Source organism: Brachionichthys hirsutus, chromosome 1 (assembly GCF_040956055.1).
Source record: "Brachionichthys hirsutus isolate HB-005 chromosome 1, CSIRO-AGI_Bhir_v1, whole genome shotgun sequence".
Lineage (NCBI taxonomy): Eukaryota > Metazoa > Chordata > Actinopteri > Lophiiformes > Brachionichthyidae > Brachionichthys > Brachionichthys hirsutus.
Window position 1 is genome coordinate 1,977,523 of NC_090897.1, and position 14,036 is coordinate 1,991,558.

Sequence of the window (14,036 nt, forward strand, 5' to 3'; positions counted from 1 at the left end):
TATATTTACTGCTCAGGGTGATATACTGTCGGGCGTACCGCAGCGTAAACATCTGGGATCCGCGCTCAGCTGCTGCCGTTTGACCTTGCCATGACTCATCATCACTCCCACTAAACACATACATCCACTTACAGCAACGTGGTATTTCACACCGGAATACACACGGTTAATGCGGTGCAGCGCTGCAGTACGGGCTGCAGCTGAGTCCTCACAATGCAGCAAGGTGACTCAACGCTATCGTCTCCTCAGAGACTCCCGCTGCTGAGTCACAGCTCACAAAAATATGATTTCAGCTTCTGGAAGTGCTAATCTGCAAAGGCCAGCGTTGGAAAATAGCATTTTAATTCCCCTGAATGTTAATAAATGAATGATAACGAGTCCAGATTTAGTCATGCATCACCGGAGTTGGTCTGTTTGTTTGTTTATTTCAGCAAGATCTCAACAATCTAGAAACGGATCTTTAATTTTAACCACATTAAATCAGAAGTCAGTCTGTATTTTTATTCTAGTGATCAGAAAGCCATGTTTTTACACCTAATTTAAGCTTGGTTCAAGTATTTGATTTGAACCCAACTGTCCACTCATTATCTCTCATGTCTTTTCACTGTCAACTTTACAATGTTGTTTTCTCACTAATGGTAGAAATGATACGCTAACATTGACATACTGTATTACACTTGCACCACCTTTCAAGCCACATCAGTGAAAATAAAGTTTTACTTACTTTCACAAGCAAACGTTGTCGATTCACTTGCGCCCCCTAGTGTCTCAGTAGGGAGCTGCAGTGACATTTGATAAATCCAATCACATCAACGCTTCAAAGTGTTTTTTGTTATGCGATATTGCACTTCTTTTATATTTAACAACACCGATTTCAAATCAAATCAAATCTTTATTGCAGACACAATGGTCCAATTAAAAAACACACATAACATTTACAACTTTGAATATAAAGTTAATAATTAGGCTTTGATCATTTGTTGCAGGCTAATAGATAGATAATAAAAGTAAATTTAGTTATTGTATCATTTCAGTAAATACAATATAATCCTTTTTCCACACTCATATTAATAAAGTTAAAAATGTGCAATAATATTGGTCGATAAATAAATTTTATTTTTTAATTTGGAAAATTATTTTTCAGGAAAATACGCAAAAAAATCAAACGAATTATAAAATCTCTTGAAACACCGCTGGTGTTAGCAGTTAGCTTACCTGCGCTGCTCTGCGTAGCCGCGCGCCCCATACGTCATCATCTCGCCACGTACAGTTCATCTTAACCGAACGTGCTAGCCCGCATGACGGACATCTAAACTGACCAATGGGGTGAGCGGAAATCACGTTTACAACCTACCCTGCTTGACGCAGCTTCAGCTGAGAGGAGGAAGCGACGGGGAGGAAAAGCAGAACTGACGAGGTCCGGGATTCACGGTAAAGTGAGTAAACAACGGACACACGTCTTTAGGAGGGGGGGGGGGTGTCACACACCGGTTTACGTCGTCAACAGGTAACATTCGCCGTACCCGCGCGCACCGGCGGAAGACACGACTATCTAACGGTGCTTAATTCCCGTTAGCCGAAGCTGGCGGTGGGTAAGATGCTAAAGCTAACACCAGCGGCTACCTAATCGCGTACGGTCGGCGGGAGCACAGCAGGAAGCTGGCCACGCCACGGAGCCCCGTGCGCGCACCCTGGCCGTTAATCCTTCCGTGTTGCACGACGTAAATAAAGGCGTCGATGTACCGACATGGGTGATCCTCATTTTCCAGATGTGCTGGAGCCGGATACTCCTCACCGCGGGGGCGCTGCTTCTGGTCCAGCTGCTGTGTCTGGCGGAGGGGGTTCCCATCAGCGTGGATAAAACCAAAGTGAAGGAGCCCGAGAAAAGCCCCGAGGAGCCTCCAGCCAGTGTGGTAATAAGACAAAAGATTCACAAAAGCCCCGAGGAGCCTCCGGCCAGTGTGGTAATAAGACAAAAGATTCACAAAAGCCCCGAGGAGCCTCCGGCCAGTGTGGTAATAAGACAAAAGATTCACAAAAGCCCCGAGGAGCCTCCGGCCAGTGTGGTAATAAGACAAAAGATTCACAAAAGCCCCGAGGAGCCTCCGGCCAGTGTGGTAATAAGACAAAAGATTCAGAGACAGCAAAAACCAAGAATCCACTGAGCTTGTTTACGTTTGTCTTCATGACAAGTCCAGTTGATTTGAAGCTATGATGGGCATTCTGGTTTGTCATCTTTATCTAATAAATCAATCAGAAATCAATCAGCACGACTTGCAGCCCTGGCGGTTGCTGTCATCAGGCTGTTTCTTAGAGAAGAGTTCCTCAGGGAAATTAAGAGCATCAGCATTAAACCAATTTAAACTCATTTAAATTGGGGATGTGTGACTGCACTATAATTAAATCACCTAAATCGCAGCATGTGCTCAAATGCTCAAAAGTCACAACCTCACAAATCCATGTGTAACTATTGTAGGAGGACAATCGCTGCAGCTGCAGACTGGAGTCTCTTATGACTGCCTCGGGGGAAGCGAGTGTTCATTGCGAGTGTTAAATGTTGACCTTTCGGCTTTGCAGGGGTTAAATACCACGTAGGTGTTCGCCACAGAGCAGCTGCAGCATTTTCCAGAAGGCACTGATACAGTTTAGAGACGTTCATGGTAAAAAGCGGTTCTCTGTGCGTCAAACACGTAGACGAAGATCTATCAAATCGGTCAGCCGATGAATCTGTTCTCGGCTCGCTCACAAGCGTGTCAATAAAGCTGCACTTCAGCATGACATAATGGTAGTCCTGAGATTAGGCGCTGAGGTATCTGTGCGGTTTTAATCTGACGCGGGACTCGTTACCTTCGGCAGGACACGGGGCTCCACTACGACCGCTACCTCAGGGAGGTCATCGATTTTCTGGAGAAAGATGAGCATTTCAGAGAGAAGCTTCACAACACGGACATGGAGGACATCAAGGTGACCTCCGATCCCGTCTCTGATGTCTCACCGGCGTCATTTACCGGAACGTTTTATTCACTGCGCAGCAAGGAAAGCTGGCCAAAGAGCTGGACTTCGTCAGCCACCACGTCAGAACCAAACTGGATGAGTTGAAGAGGCAGGAGGTGAATCGACTCCGCACTCTGATTAAGGCCAAGCAGGACCTCGAAGGAGGGAATGGTATGTAGGATTTAGAGTTTTGATTTAATGTTAAATACATTCACTGCCAAAAAGCATCAAAGTAGAACACATGCAAAGATCTTCTTAACGAGATTGAGTGTGAAGGGGAAAAACTGAAAGCGTCAGATTAATCCAAGATGGCGTTGAGAAAAACAAAACCGTTTCTTTGCCTCAAATGTTTTCAGAAACTAATTCTGATGCATTTTTAAATGAAGAGAATGTTTGTTGGGTTTTGTTTTTAACCATTCCTTTTGTGTTTTGAAATGAGAAGTGAGGAGAGCAGAAGCAAACGGTGAACTTCGGATCAGACTATTCCCTTTTCATTGCTAACGGTTGTTGAATGTTTGTAATATGATCCTTAACCTTCATGCAGCGCGACAGAAAGTCACGTACGTTTATCGTCTGCTGCCTGAACAGACATCGCGGTGGACCACCAGGCTCTGCTGAAACAGTTTGAGTACCTGAACCACATGAACCCACATACGTTTGAGGTGGACGACCTGGACCGGCTCATCAGATCGGTAAATCCCAATGGTCCTTGGCACCAAAAGTAGAGGGGGGGGGGGGGGGGGGGCGTCAACACGCTACAGGCCAACGGGACTCATTGTGCATGAGGATAAAATGAAATGAGTTTGCTTCATTGAGTGAAACTTTTGCACTAAATCGAGTCGGGTGCGTTTTCAGTCCGTGCACGTTCTCTTCCGTCTGCATCAAGGCCACGAAAGATCTGGAGAACTTCGACAAAGAGCGGCACGATGAGTTCAAGACGTACGAAATGACGAAGGAGCACGACCGACGGGAACACCTGAAAACGCTGGGCGAGGACGAACGAAAGAAAGAAGAGGAGCGCTACGAGGAGATGAGGAAGAAGCACGCCGACCATCCGAAGGTCAACCACCCGGTGGGTCCGAATTCAGTCTCAGAAATGTTGGAACGTTATTTATCCAGCTGTAAATCAAACGAGATTTGATTTGCCTGCTGCAGGGGAGCCAGAACCAGCTGAAGGAGGTGTGGGAGGAAGCGGACGGCTTGGACCCGGAAGATTTCGATCCCAAGACCTTCTTCAGCCTGCACGGTGCGACCCCTCGCGAGCCGGCTGATCCGTTCTCCCCCCTCCTCGGTAACGGCGCGCGCTTCCTCACCGCAGACTTCTCCTTCTCATTTTAACGCAGATGCTAACGGAGACGGTTACTTCGACGAGCAGGAGCTCGAGGCGTTGTTCACCAAAGAGGTAAATCCACGGTACGAAAGAGTGCGTGTCTGAGGGGCGTCTGGACTGACGGCTCACTTCGGGGATTTCTAGCTGGAGAAAATATACGACCCCACGAACGAAGAGGACGATATGGTGGAGATGGAGGAAGAGCGGCTGCGCATGAGGGAGCACGTCATGAATGAGGTGCGGCTTTCCGTATCTGCCTCGCGTGCAGTCGGTATTTTTAAATAAAAATGTTTTTGTTCTCGTTTTTCGTCGCAGGTGGATTCTGATAAGGACAGGTTGGTCTCGCTGGACGAGTTCCTGGTTGCTACGAAAAAGAAGGAATTCTTAGAGCCGGATAGCTGGGAGGCAAGCGTCGATTCGTTTCTCTCTTTTTACGTAACCCTCAAAACCGTTTTCTAATAAGTAGCGCCGTAATAACCGACGTCGCTTCCGCTCGCCGTGCCCCCCAGACCCTGGAGCAGAACCAGGCCTACACAGACGAGGAGATGAGGGAGTTCGAGGAGCATCTTACTCAGCAGGAGGAGGACCTCAACATGAGGTCCTTCGACCTCCAGAAACAGAGAGACGAGCTGGAGAAACAACAGGAGCAGCTGAACGCACAGAAAATGGAGCTCCAGCAGGTACGGAGGCCTCCGGTCACTCCAAATGCTTTTAGGTGTCGACTGAGAAAAGCTTAAACTCGCCGCTGTTGCAGGCGGTCGATCACATGGAACGCCTAAAATCTCCGAAAATGGAACCCCCCCCAGAGGTTCACGGTGAGTTTTAGTTGCGCCGTTGTCTTTTTGTCCTTTTTCTTTTGCGTATTAACGACTTTCTCTGCTGCAGTGGAAGGAAACGCCGTCCCAGAGCTCGACCTCGAATTGCATCTCGAACAAGATCTTCAATCGCAAGAACACCACCAACAACTAAATCATGTTCCGGTCCAACGAGAGGCGCCCCAAACACACCAGGAGCCGCCGCCGGGCCAGCCATAAGGTGCTGTTGGAAGTGGAACCTCCTTTCATCAGACTATTGCAGCAGTTCCACTCCAGCGTGCAGAGGAGCGGCCCCCTCCAGAGTATTAGGCCCGCCTCCCCAACGAGCACGATTTACGGGTTTGGAGGACGCTTCGGTCTGAGTGCGGCACGAACAGAATCCCCGCTGAATGACACCAGTGTTAAGAAATGTGATGTTTTACACGATACGGCTCCGAGAGCGAACCAACGAAGGACGTGCGTCTTAAAATGCTCTTTGTAAAGGATCATGGGAACCGGTTCAGTGTTTCTCTCTCTGAATTATGACCTCTAAAACACCCCCCCCCCCTGCCCTTTCATCTGGATCTTTCCCCACCTTTCCTCCAAATTTGGTCGGAATCCTTCCTGTAGTTTTTGCACGAAAAGGCGCGGTAATCCCGGATCGGGATCGGGCTGCAGCGTCGGGAATCGGGTCCGAAAACGCCGACGTCAGGCTCAACATCCCATCGATCTTCATTTGAAGTATTTCCTGTTGAAATGCGGGGGGGTCTTTACGTCCGTAACTTGTGGTGAAACGTTTCGCTGGATTGATCGGACATTTAGAAACTGACTGCAGTAGCTATCTTTACGATCATCTAACATGACGAGCCATTTTAACCAGCCTGCAGGACTTTGATAGCCGTTCAGGTCACGAGCCACAGAGGACTTCATCCCCAGATTGTGTTTCAAACACGCCACCATGTGGCCTGGGTGCTTAGAAATCCAAATTCATTTTAAAACAATCATTTTGCCGCCTTCTTAATGCAGGTTCTGGTCGCTGTCAGAGTACAAATAGATTTAGGATATCCCCACTTCGCATCACGCTCCTATTAAGATCTCTGAACGACATCTGCCTTGAAACCGACGGTATTCACGTTTTCTGCTTTGGTTTACTGTGCATGTGAAAATGTGTCTGGCATGTTCATTTAAGCTTTGATGATTGGTCCTGATTTTATTCGAGTATAATTCAAAGATGTTAAGGTCTGTTCATCTTGTCTTTCCTCACTTAGCTGCGTCAAAGCTTTTCATAAAGGCTACTGCTGGATTTTTTTATTTTTTTTAGATGGTCTTAATTTATAAATCTGACCTGATAATCCCAGAGTGGACCGGGCCGAGTGGACTAGCACTATCTGTGGCATAATCCGAACCTCTGGACTCTCATTCGGCTCTCGTGGTTGTATTTGGCACTCTGTGTATCGCTTATAATCCACAACGTCGTGGTTCCTTCTACCCGACACTCTTAACTGAAGGTGGTTTCATTTGCACGTTGTGAAAGAAGTTAATTTAAAAAGGTAATGAATACATCCTGCCTGTCAATAGGTGACTGTCTCAAGTGTTCCTTTGATACGCATTATAATTTGCACACGACGACCTTTTCTGTCTGCTGACTGACGAGATCTGACAATACTGTTCACCTCATTTCAAGACAATAAAGCCGTTCAGACTTCAGTTTACGTAACCTTCACCGGAAATACCCGAACCCAACAGCGCATAAACAAAAGGGCCTCTGGGAGTGAACGGGCTGAATCCAAACATCTTTGTTTTGGGAATGTCTAAAACGACGCACACAGCATTTCCACACATGCAGGGTCCAGAATCAAAGGAGAGAACAGTTCTCCGGTGACTTTTAAGAACTAACAAACGGAGCCTCTAGCAAGAAAGCACTTCATTCTTGAGTGGAGGGAAATAGAACACAACTTTATTGAAACAGTCTCAACCAGTAACATCAGCGTACAAACAGGTGATGGTGCAAGAGGTGAGATGTGGGTAAAAAACAGAACAAAGTTAAATGCGTTAATGAATAGGAAAAGTGTCTGACAGCACAGGGGGGGGGGGGGGGGGGGCGGCACCGTTCTCACGGAATCAGATCGACAGCGGATATTTTTTGCATTGGTTTTGTACAAAAAATAAATTAATGAAATCTTTCAAGTTTACAGGAATATCTATTGTTTTATATCACACAGACGTGCTGATGAACCAACACGTGGTGACGGTCAGCGTCTTGTGTTAAAACGTCGAGAGGATCCAGACAGGCCGAAGCCGGCGCGATCCGAGAAGCAGGCCGGGAGTTAAAATAAGATTTACTGATGAGAGACCGTATTGTTATAAAAGAGAGTCGGCGAGGGGGCGGGGGGGCGGACATTCAAAAATCCTGAACCTTAATCATAGCGTGGGGAGATGGTCTTTAGGATTGCATTGCTTCTGCGTTTCCGCGAGACAGACCTCGAGGCGCTGCGGCGCCTCCCCTCTTGTAGTTTTGCTGATATCCTTCCTAAAAGAAGCGGATGAATATTTACAGCGACTAAATCACGCGACCCAAAACCGGTACGGAAAGACGAGGCTCGGAGAACGGAAGCGAGTCTTACCCGTTGATAGGCGTTGCTGGAATAGTCTTCGGACGTGTTGAACCGGGTTTGACCATAGCCACTGCTGGGAGCGTTTGAAAAGGGGGGGCGATACCCGTCATACCCCCCTGACGACAAAACACGGAATCAATCGAGTGTCGTTAAAGAACCGGGACGACGGGACTACAGACGGTAAACTTGTTTTTATGCTCCTACCTCTGAATCCGTTTGAGGAGCCCCGATACCCATTCATCATGCCGCGAGAACTCCTGGGACCGCCCCTGGAAACCGCCCTGCTGCTGTAATAGGCCTGCCCCGACTGCCCGAAGCCTGCGCCTGAAGAGGACTCTTCGTGGCCCCCCGCTGAGGACGCGTCCCGGTCCTGTGCCTGAAATCCACCGACGGCTGCACAGACAGGAAGAATCAGTCCGTCGCATCCCTTCGCTCCGTTGCACTTCCAGGGAATGATAAGCTCCGCCCTCACCCGACTGCAACGTCTCCTCTGGGACGTCGGGCTGGTCTGCGGTTCTCTCCGGCCGGCTGCTGAAGCCCTGTCCGTAGCCGCCGGGGAACTGACCCGGCTGCTTCAGAGGATCCGGCTGCCCGTCGGTGGACGGGGGGACAGGTGCGTTCAAGTTAAACACCTGAAGAGGGAAGGAAAGGTCACACGTCCGTCCCACCGAAACGAGATCCGAAACATCTGGCGAGCAGGACAGACTACGACATTTGTTTCTCAATTACTGGTCAGAATAAATTCATTGATCACCCAAAACCTAAATGAGTATCAGGACACTGCTATTGAGTGAGACCGGTCCCGTATGGGACGAGTACCGTTTGCACGGACTGGAATGGGGCTGCGTTGACATTGATGCCGCCAGGATGGGAGGGTTTGGAGACAGGTGAGAAGGCAGGGGAGAGGGAACACAAGGCGGGGGAGGGCTCAGATGATAGAGACATCAAGGCCTGGGGAGGGAGAAGCGAGGGAATACAGAAGGAAAAGAGACGATGGTTGATTTGTTTCCCCTTTTTCACTTCCTTGCCGGTCTCAAATGGACGCAACGGATGCGCCGCTGAAACACGCAACCAGGAAATGTTTCCTCTCTACTCACCGGCGAGGACTCCCGTCGTCCAGACGCGACTCCGGACGTAGGAAGTCTGGACTCCGACGGCGCTGTTTGGAAGAAGAATGCCAAAGAGTGAGGAGGAGGAGCATGTGGGACGCAGCCAACCGTCGCCATCGGGAAAACCACGATCCGACTCGAGTTCCTCTGTTCAGAGAACGCCGCTCACCCGAAGGGCAGCCGATCTGCTGCAGGTCCACCGTCTGCCCAGGCTTCATCGGCTGCGCAGACACGATGGCCGGGTCCAGAACCTGGCCGTCATAGTCCAACATGGAGTCCTAGGAGAAACAGACAAGGGCAGCTTTATCTCTTATTTTATTCTGTTTGTGGTCAATTCAGTTTGGAAAAATGTCCCACAAATATTTTAAACTGTTCCTTTATTATTAAAAGGACTCGTTTTTGTACCTCTACGTGAAAGTACACAGAGTAAAGACGCATTCAGTCCCCAGGCTGGACACGGCAGCTCTCACCTGCATGAAGTTGTACGTCCCTTGCATCTGGGCCATCAGCTCGTGAACCGCCTGCTTCCTCACCACCGGGTCGTTTGCCGGAGCCGCGGCGGCGTGGCTCACGGGATCGACCGGTTCGGCGTCAAGGCGGGCCGGGGGCGGGCGCTGGAGGGGATCCACCATCTATTCCGGTGCAGAGCGCCCCCAAACACAGAGCGTTGAGACGCACGCACGGAGGACTCGCGGACGACGGCGCTGCGGCGCCTGAACCCGTTTACCTGAGCCTCCACCGTCCAATCGTCCGCCAGCTCTTTGTCCGTGCAGCCGTACGGCGTGTCTGGAATGAACTGTCTGTTTATGAACTGCAACCCAAGAGAAACAGCCGTGAAATGATGGGCGCCAACGCCCCCCCCGTTACCCCCCCCCCCCCCTTCAGTGTTAGGCGATGCTCACCTCTGTGGTTTCCACTTTAACCGCCTCTGTATACGTTTCAGCAGCCGATCCTTCTGAATTAAAGGACAAGAGTTTAAATACACACACACACGCGCGCACACACACACGCACACGCACACGCACACACACACACACACACGCACACACACACACATCCACCATTGCTCACCAGGCTCCGAAGGCTGCATCCCAGCCTTAGACTCGGCCACCGTGGTCTGCTCCTCCTGCTCCTCCCGTTTCTCCTCCTCCAGCTCCTCCTCCTGCTCCTCCTCCCCACATGTCCCGTTCTGGTGAGTCTGCGCTCTGTCAAAGTAGCCGCTCAGCAGCACTTTGTCCAGCGTGTCCTTCAGTGACTTATCTGGAACAAAGACGGCGTCAGAAAACAATTCTCAACGACACGCATAGACGTCTGTGTGTGTGTGTGGGGGGGGGGGGGGGGGGGAACACTTACACGTGCTACCTGCTACAGCTTTGTCTCTGCCCTCGAGCAGTTCCCACCAGTGGAGCGAGGCCTCTTCATATTGGTCAGTCAACCTTTGGATCGCACGACAGGTTAAACGCAGTTCGGCGTCGACCGTCTCAGCGCAGGAACATTCCGACGTCGTACCTGATGTCGCTGTTCCTCTCAGGTCCCACCAGTTTGTAAAACTCGTCGAGGGATGCGAGCTCGGCATCGGTGAGCAGAGGGGAACCGGCGGCGTCGAGGCGTTTGAGCTGCTGCTGCCGGACGCCGTCGTCTCCCAGCTGATCCAGGAGAAACTGAAGCTCCAAAACGGTCTTCAGCCGCTGCTGCTCCACCTCCTCCCGGTACAGCTGCTCCCGCCTGGCCGACTTCTTCACCGCCTTTTGGACCTGAATGCGCACGGCCGCACGTTTCAGACACATCAAATGCTCCGATCATCTCGGTTTGTGGCGCATCAAGTCGTTAGCAAGGGAGCTGGATCCGTGTCCGAACTTGGATCTACATCCCTGGAGAACAGAGTCAACCTGATGTGGAGCCGTTAAAACGCTCCTGATTTCAGAAGCTCGGTCGAAGCCGAATAAATAGCTGCCTTTAATCTGTTTGGAATACAGACGGAGTCGTTTGTCTGTCGTTTCAGTCAACACTGACATAAATAGCTGGAAACGAATCGTCCAATAAGGACAGAGAAGTGAACGTGGAGCTCATCTCCACATCTTCAGCTCCTCCAGCGTCTTCATTAAGAGGTCGACGGCTTTGGGGCAGACGTGACTTCGGGACTCACCTCTTGACCCAATGCCAGGAAACTCTTCTGCAAGTCTCGCGCGAACTCAAGGTTGTTGGTGATCTCCTGATACTTCGACAAGGCTTCCTTCAGGCGCGTCACGGGAGAACAAGAAAGCACGACTGTCCGTCACTGGCTTTGAATTTATAAAGAAATACAGATCTAGAAACTTTGTCTTCTTACCAGTTGATCCTGATTCAGTCTCTCGCCCTTATTCTTCTTTTCCTGGTAGTCGTCCAGTTTGGACTGGAGAAACAGGCAACGTGAAATTTACAAGATGAAATAAATGAAATAAGACATTTGAGTTCAGGGACCATTGAATTAGCGTTCCCGAGTCTCGGATCACAGAGTATACATATATTATACATTTAATGAGCATGCAGTATTTCTTATTAATCTATTACAGCGACCGCAACACATCCACAGCCCACAGATCTCACGGCTCGCTTTGGGTTAAATGATATTTACATTTCTATTTAACTCCAGATACCTTTTTCTTCTCCATGTTGCGAACCTTCTTGTCCATCACGCCGAGGATCTGCTTCATTGTCTCAAAGTGACTCCCGTTCCCGAGGTCTGGAACGGCAGACTGGACAGCACTGTTGCCAACCGCCACTGAAGGCATCTGCAGGACAAACGTTCCGGACAGAACATTGTTGGAAACGTACAGATATTTCTGTTGCCATGGAGAAAACAACAACAACAACACTGGAACAAGCACTTCCAGGTATTGAACTTCTGAGGTCACCTGGAGAGAATGACCTCACAGAAGGTTAACCCTGAACTTATCAGCGGTGAATCCTCGTGGATGAGAGATAAATGGTGAATAGTATATTCACGATTTTTCCATCCACAGGCTGATTATTGTCGTCATGGGAATCGATCCCTTTTCTCTTATAGCGTGCCTAAAATACGAACTCTTATCAGATGGAGTACTTTTTAGGTCTTATTGATTGTGAATTTGTGATCTAATTCGACAACTTTAGAGGTCGTTAACGCATAAAAAGTGAAGTTTGCTAACCATCGTTTGGAGATAGCAACCTGCTCGACGGCATCAATTAGCATTTGATTTAGGTTAGGGAATAAAATTATTAGCATGGACTACAAAAAAGAATAGCGGTTAAGTAGCTAACATTAGCTGCCGTCAAGCTAGGTGGCTAACTGCGAACGTAAAAGCATGCAGTAGTAAACTAAGTTCGGACTTTGTGTGAGGAAGTTAACGGACATCAGAATGTCGGTTCTCTGTTCCACGTCAAAAACCTTATCTTCCAAATATCGCGCTAACTTTACTGGCAGATGTTAGCGACACGTAGCTAACACTAACCTGGTCTCGGCTACTGTTAAACCTTTATTATTTTAGGCTTCTTTGCAAGCTAGCGTTTCACTCACGCAAGGTAAACAACACTGGTTAGCTAGCGTTACGTCTGCTCGAATTAATAACCCTGGAACGCTTGTCATCACCATCTCCTTGTTCTATTGTTAGCTGAGAAGCTAGCGCGTCCGTTAACGTTACACGGCAAAAAAAAAAAAAAAATTGACCCGATTTCACTTTCACTTCACAAAAAACGACATCAAGCAAATACTACTGACGATAAAGCGATATAAACTACGCCCTCCTGCAACGTTTATACGTGGGTGAAAACGCCTCGAGTAAAACCGACCAAAGAGGATTTATTTAAACAAATACAGACATTTGTTAGCGATGACACGAATCCCGCACCTTTATACTCTTGTCTTCGAAGAGATTCCGGTTCTCGAATTTGACGGTAACTTTCCGAGCGGTGCGGTTTGCAAGACGTGCGACCGAGTATCTGCTACTTTCAGCTGTATTTCCTCTAGAAGGATGCTCAGGCTCACACCAGCCAATGGCTGACTAGCTGCTGCTGAGCTAACGGGTGATGCTACAAGGACCCCTGGCTGACCCTAAGAATGCCTGACAGTAAAACATGTTACAGTCTCTGTTATTAATACTAAACAGTATTTGTCGTAATTGTGATATTCTCTTTTTTTCTCTCAATACTAATCATACATATTGTGTGATATTATTATTATTATTATTTTAGAATTAGATTTAGAAACGGTGATGTCGTGATGAACACCCCGTCTCAATTAAAAATGTGCATCATATTTGTGTCTATTTGTTTGTTTGTTTATTACTTTGGCCTATCTCTTTAGCTAATTACCTGTTCAGTGTACATTATCCGTAAATAGCTTAGACCCAATACGAAATTATAAATACTGTTACAAAGCTTCGCTCCAGATTTACAACTCAAAAGCAAAAGTCTCAATCTTAATTTTTTTAAATTTTAATTAAAACAAATTTTGTCCATATATTAGAGAGAAATCTTATAAATGCTAAATACCCCCAACCAAGATCAGCTAAAATCTAAATTCCCGGACGTGCCCTCAGCAAATGTTATCTTTCAGATCTTATTTTTTGTGGGGTCTGTTGCATCATGATGAACCACTTATTTCCTAAAAATGCATAACTGTAAATTTAATACAGACCACAAGGGGAAAAGTCTCCTAGTAATTGCAAAAAATGAACACAAGATGGCGCAAGTATCTCATTTTACTGGTAAGCTGCAGGAGAAGCGCCCCGATGTTGAATACTTTGCTTTTGTCTAACGCTTATTCCCTGTTATGTTCTTAAAATTGTCAAAATTATTTTTCTTGGTTTTGGTAGCTTTCACTGTTGTGAAAATGGGCGCAACAGTATGAAACATTTAAATGTAATAACTGAAAGCAGCTAAGGCTTAAAGTTGTAAGTTTATATTTACATTCAAAGACATGCTCTGACATGATTTAAAATATTTCATATTTTAATATTCTAATCTGGTTGTAATAAATTTCACACGCCCGTTCTGAGCGCTGTGTCTGATACTAGTGCTGTGAGTCTATGTGAGGTCCTGATGTATAGATTTCTGTTTGTCTGCGTCCATCACAGTATCTCCGCCGTAGCATATCTGTCTCAATTAAATATGGGCAGAGGATTCATTGTTTTTTTTTTAAACACAAGAGTCCTATAAAATCTTTGGCCTATAACCA

General features: G+C 47.7%; 2 protein-coding genes across 3 annotated transcripts; one reads left to right on the top strand and one right to left on the bottom strand.

The window, feature by feature from the left end:
• The first annotated feature begins 1,386 nt into the window (after positions 1–1,386).
• On the top strand, positions 1,387–6,825 carry nucb2a (nucleobindin 2a). Of its 2 annotated transcripts, none has more exons than XM_068741911.1 (13): positions 1,387–1,436; positions 1,770–1,913; positions 2,857–2,964; positions 3,033–3,165; positions 3,583–3,686; positions 3,881–4,066; positions 4,150–4,240; positions 4,338–4,396; positions 4,469–4,561; positions 4,640–4,729; positions 4,834–5,004; positions 5,079–5,139; positions 5,210–6,825. In XM_068741911.1, the coding sequence occupies exons 2-13, from the start codon at positions 1,770–1,772 to the stop codon at positions 5,356–5,358; spliced, it is 1,389 nt and encodes a 462-aa protein (XP_068598012.1). In that variant the 5' UTR covers positions 1,387–1,436; the 3' UTR covers positions 5,359–6,825. The 2 variants fall into 2 exon arrangements, with proteins under 2 accessions (XP_068598012.1, XP_068598013.1); XM_068741912.1 differs by having other exon boundaries at positions 1,393–1,431.
• A 150-nt stretch (positions 6,826–6,975) lies between these two features.
• Positions 6,976–12,817, bottom strand: caprin1a (cell cycle associated protein 1a). Its single transcript, XM_068741910.1, has 17 exons — positions 12,709–12,817; positions 11,479–11,613; positions 11,172–11,234; positions 10,989–11,075; positions 10,352–10,596; positions 10,196–10,278; positions 9,914–10,102; positions 9,745–9,797; positions 9,570–9,653; positions 9,313–9,474; positions 9,012–9,120; positions 8,831–8,892; positions 8,553–8,684; positions 8,206–8,365; positions 7,938–8,126; positions 7,743–7,849; positions 6,976–7,648 (listed from the first exon to the last, which is right to left on the bottom strand). The coding sequence occupies exons 2-17, from the start codon at positions 11,611–11,613 to the stop codon at positions 7,562–7,564; spliced, it is 1,947 nt and encodes a 648-aa protein (XP_068598011.1). The 5' UTR covers positions 12,709–12,817; the 3' UTR covers positions 6,976–7,561.
• Between the last annotated feature and the right edge of the window lie 1,219 nt (positions 12,818–14,036).

Coding starts and splice junctions, on each gene's coding strand:
- nucb2a (XM_068741911.1), top strand. CDS start 1,770: ATGTGCTGGAGCCGGATACTCCTCACCGCGGGGGCGCTGCTTCTGGTC. Junction 3,166..3,582: donor GGACCTCGAAGGAGGGAATG/GTATGTAGGATT, acceptor CTGCCTGAACAG/ACATCGCGGTGGACCACCAG. Junction 3,687..3,880: donor TGGACCGGCTCATCAGATCG/GTAAATCCCAAT, acceptor GTCTGCATCAAG/GCCACGAAAGATCTGGAGAA.
- caprin1a (XM_068741910.1), bottom strand. CDS start 11,613: ATGCCTTCAGTGGCGGTTGGCAACAGTGCTGTCCAGTCTGCCGTTCCA. Junction 8,366..8,552: donor CATTCCAGTCCGTGCAAACG/GTACTCGTCCCA, acceptor TTCCCTCTTCAG/GTGTTTAACTTGAACGCACC. Junction 7,649..7,742: donor CCAGCAACGCCTATCAACGG/GTAAGACTCGCT, acceptor CGCTTCTTTTAG/GAAGGATATCAGCAAAACTA.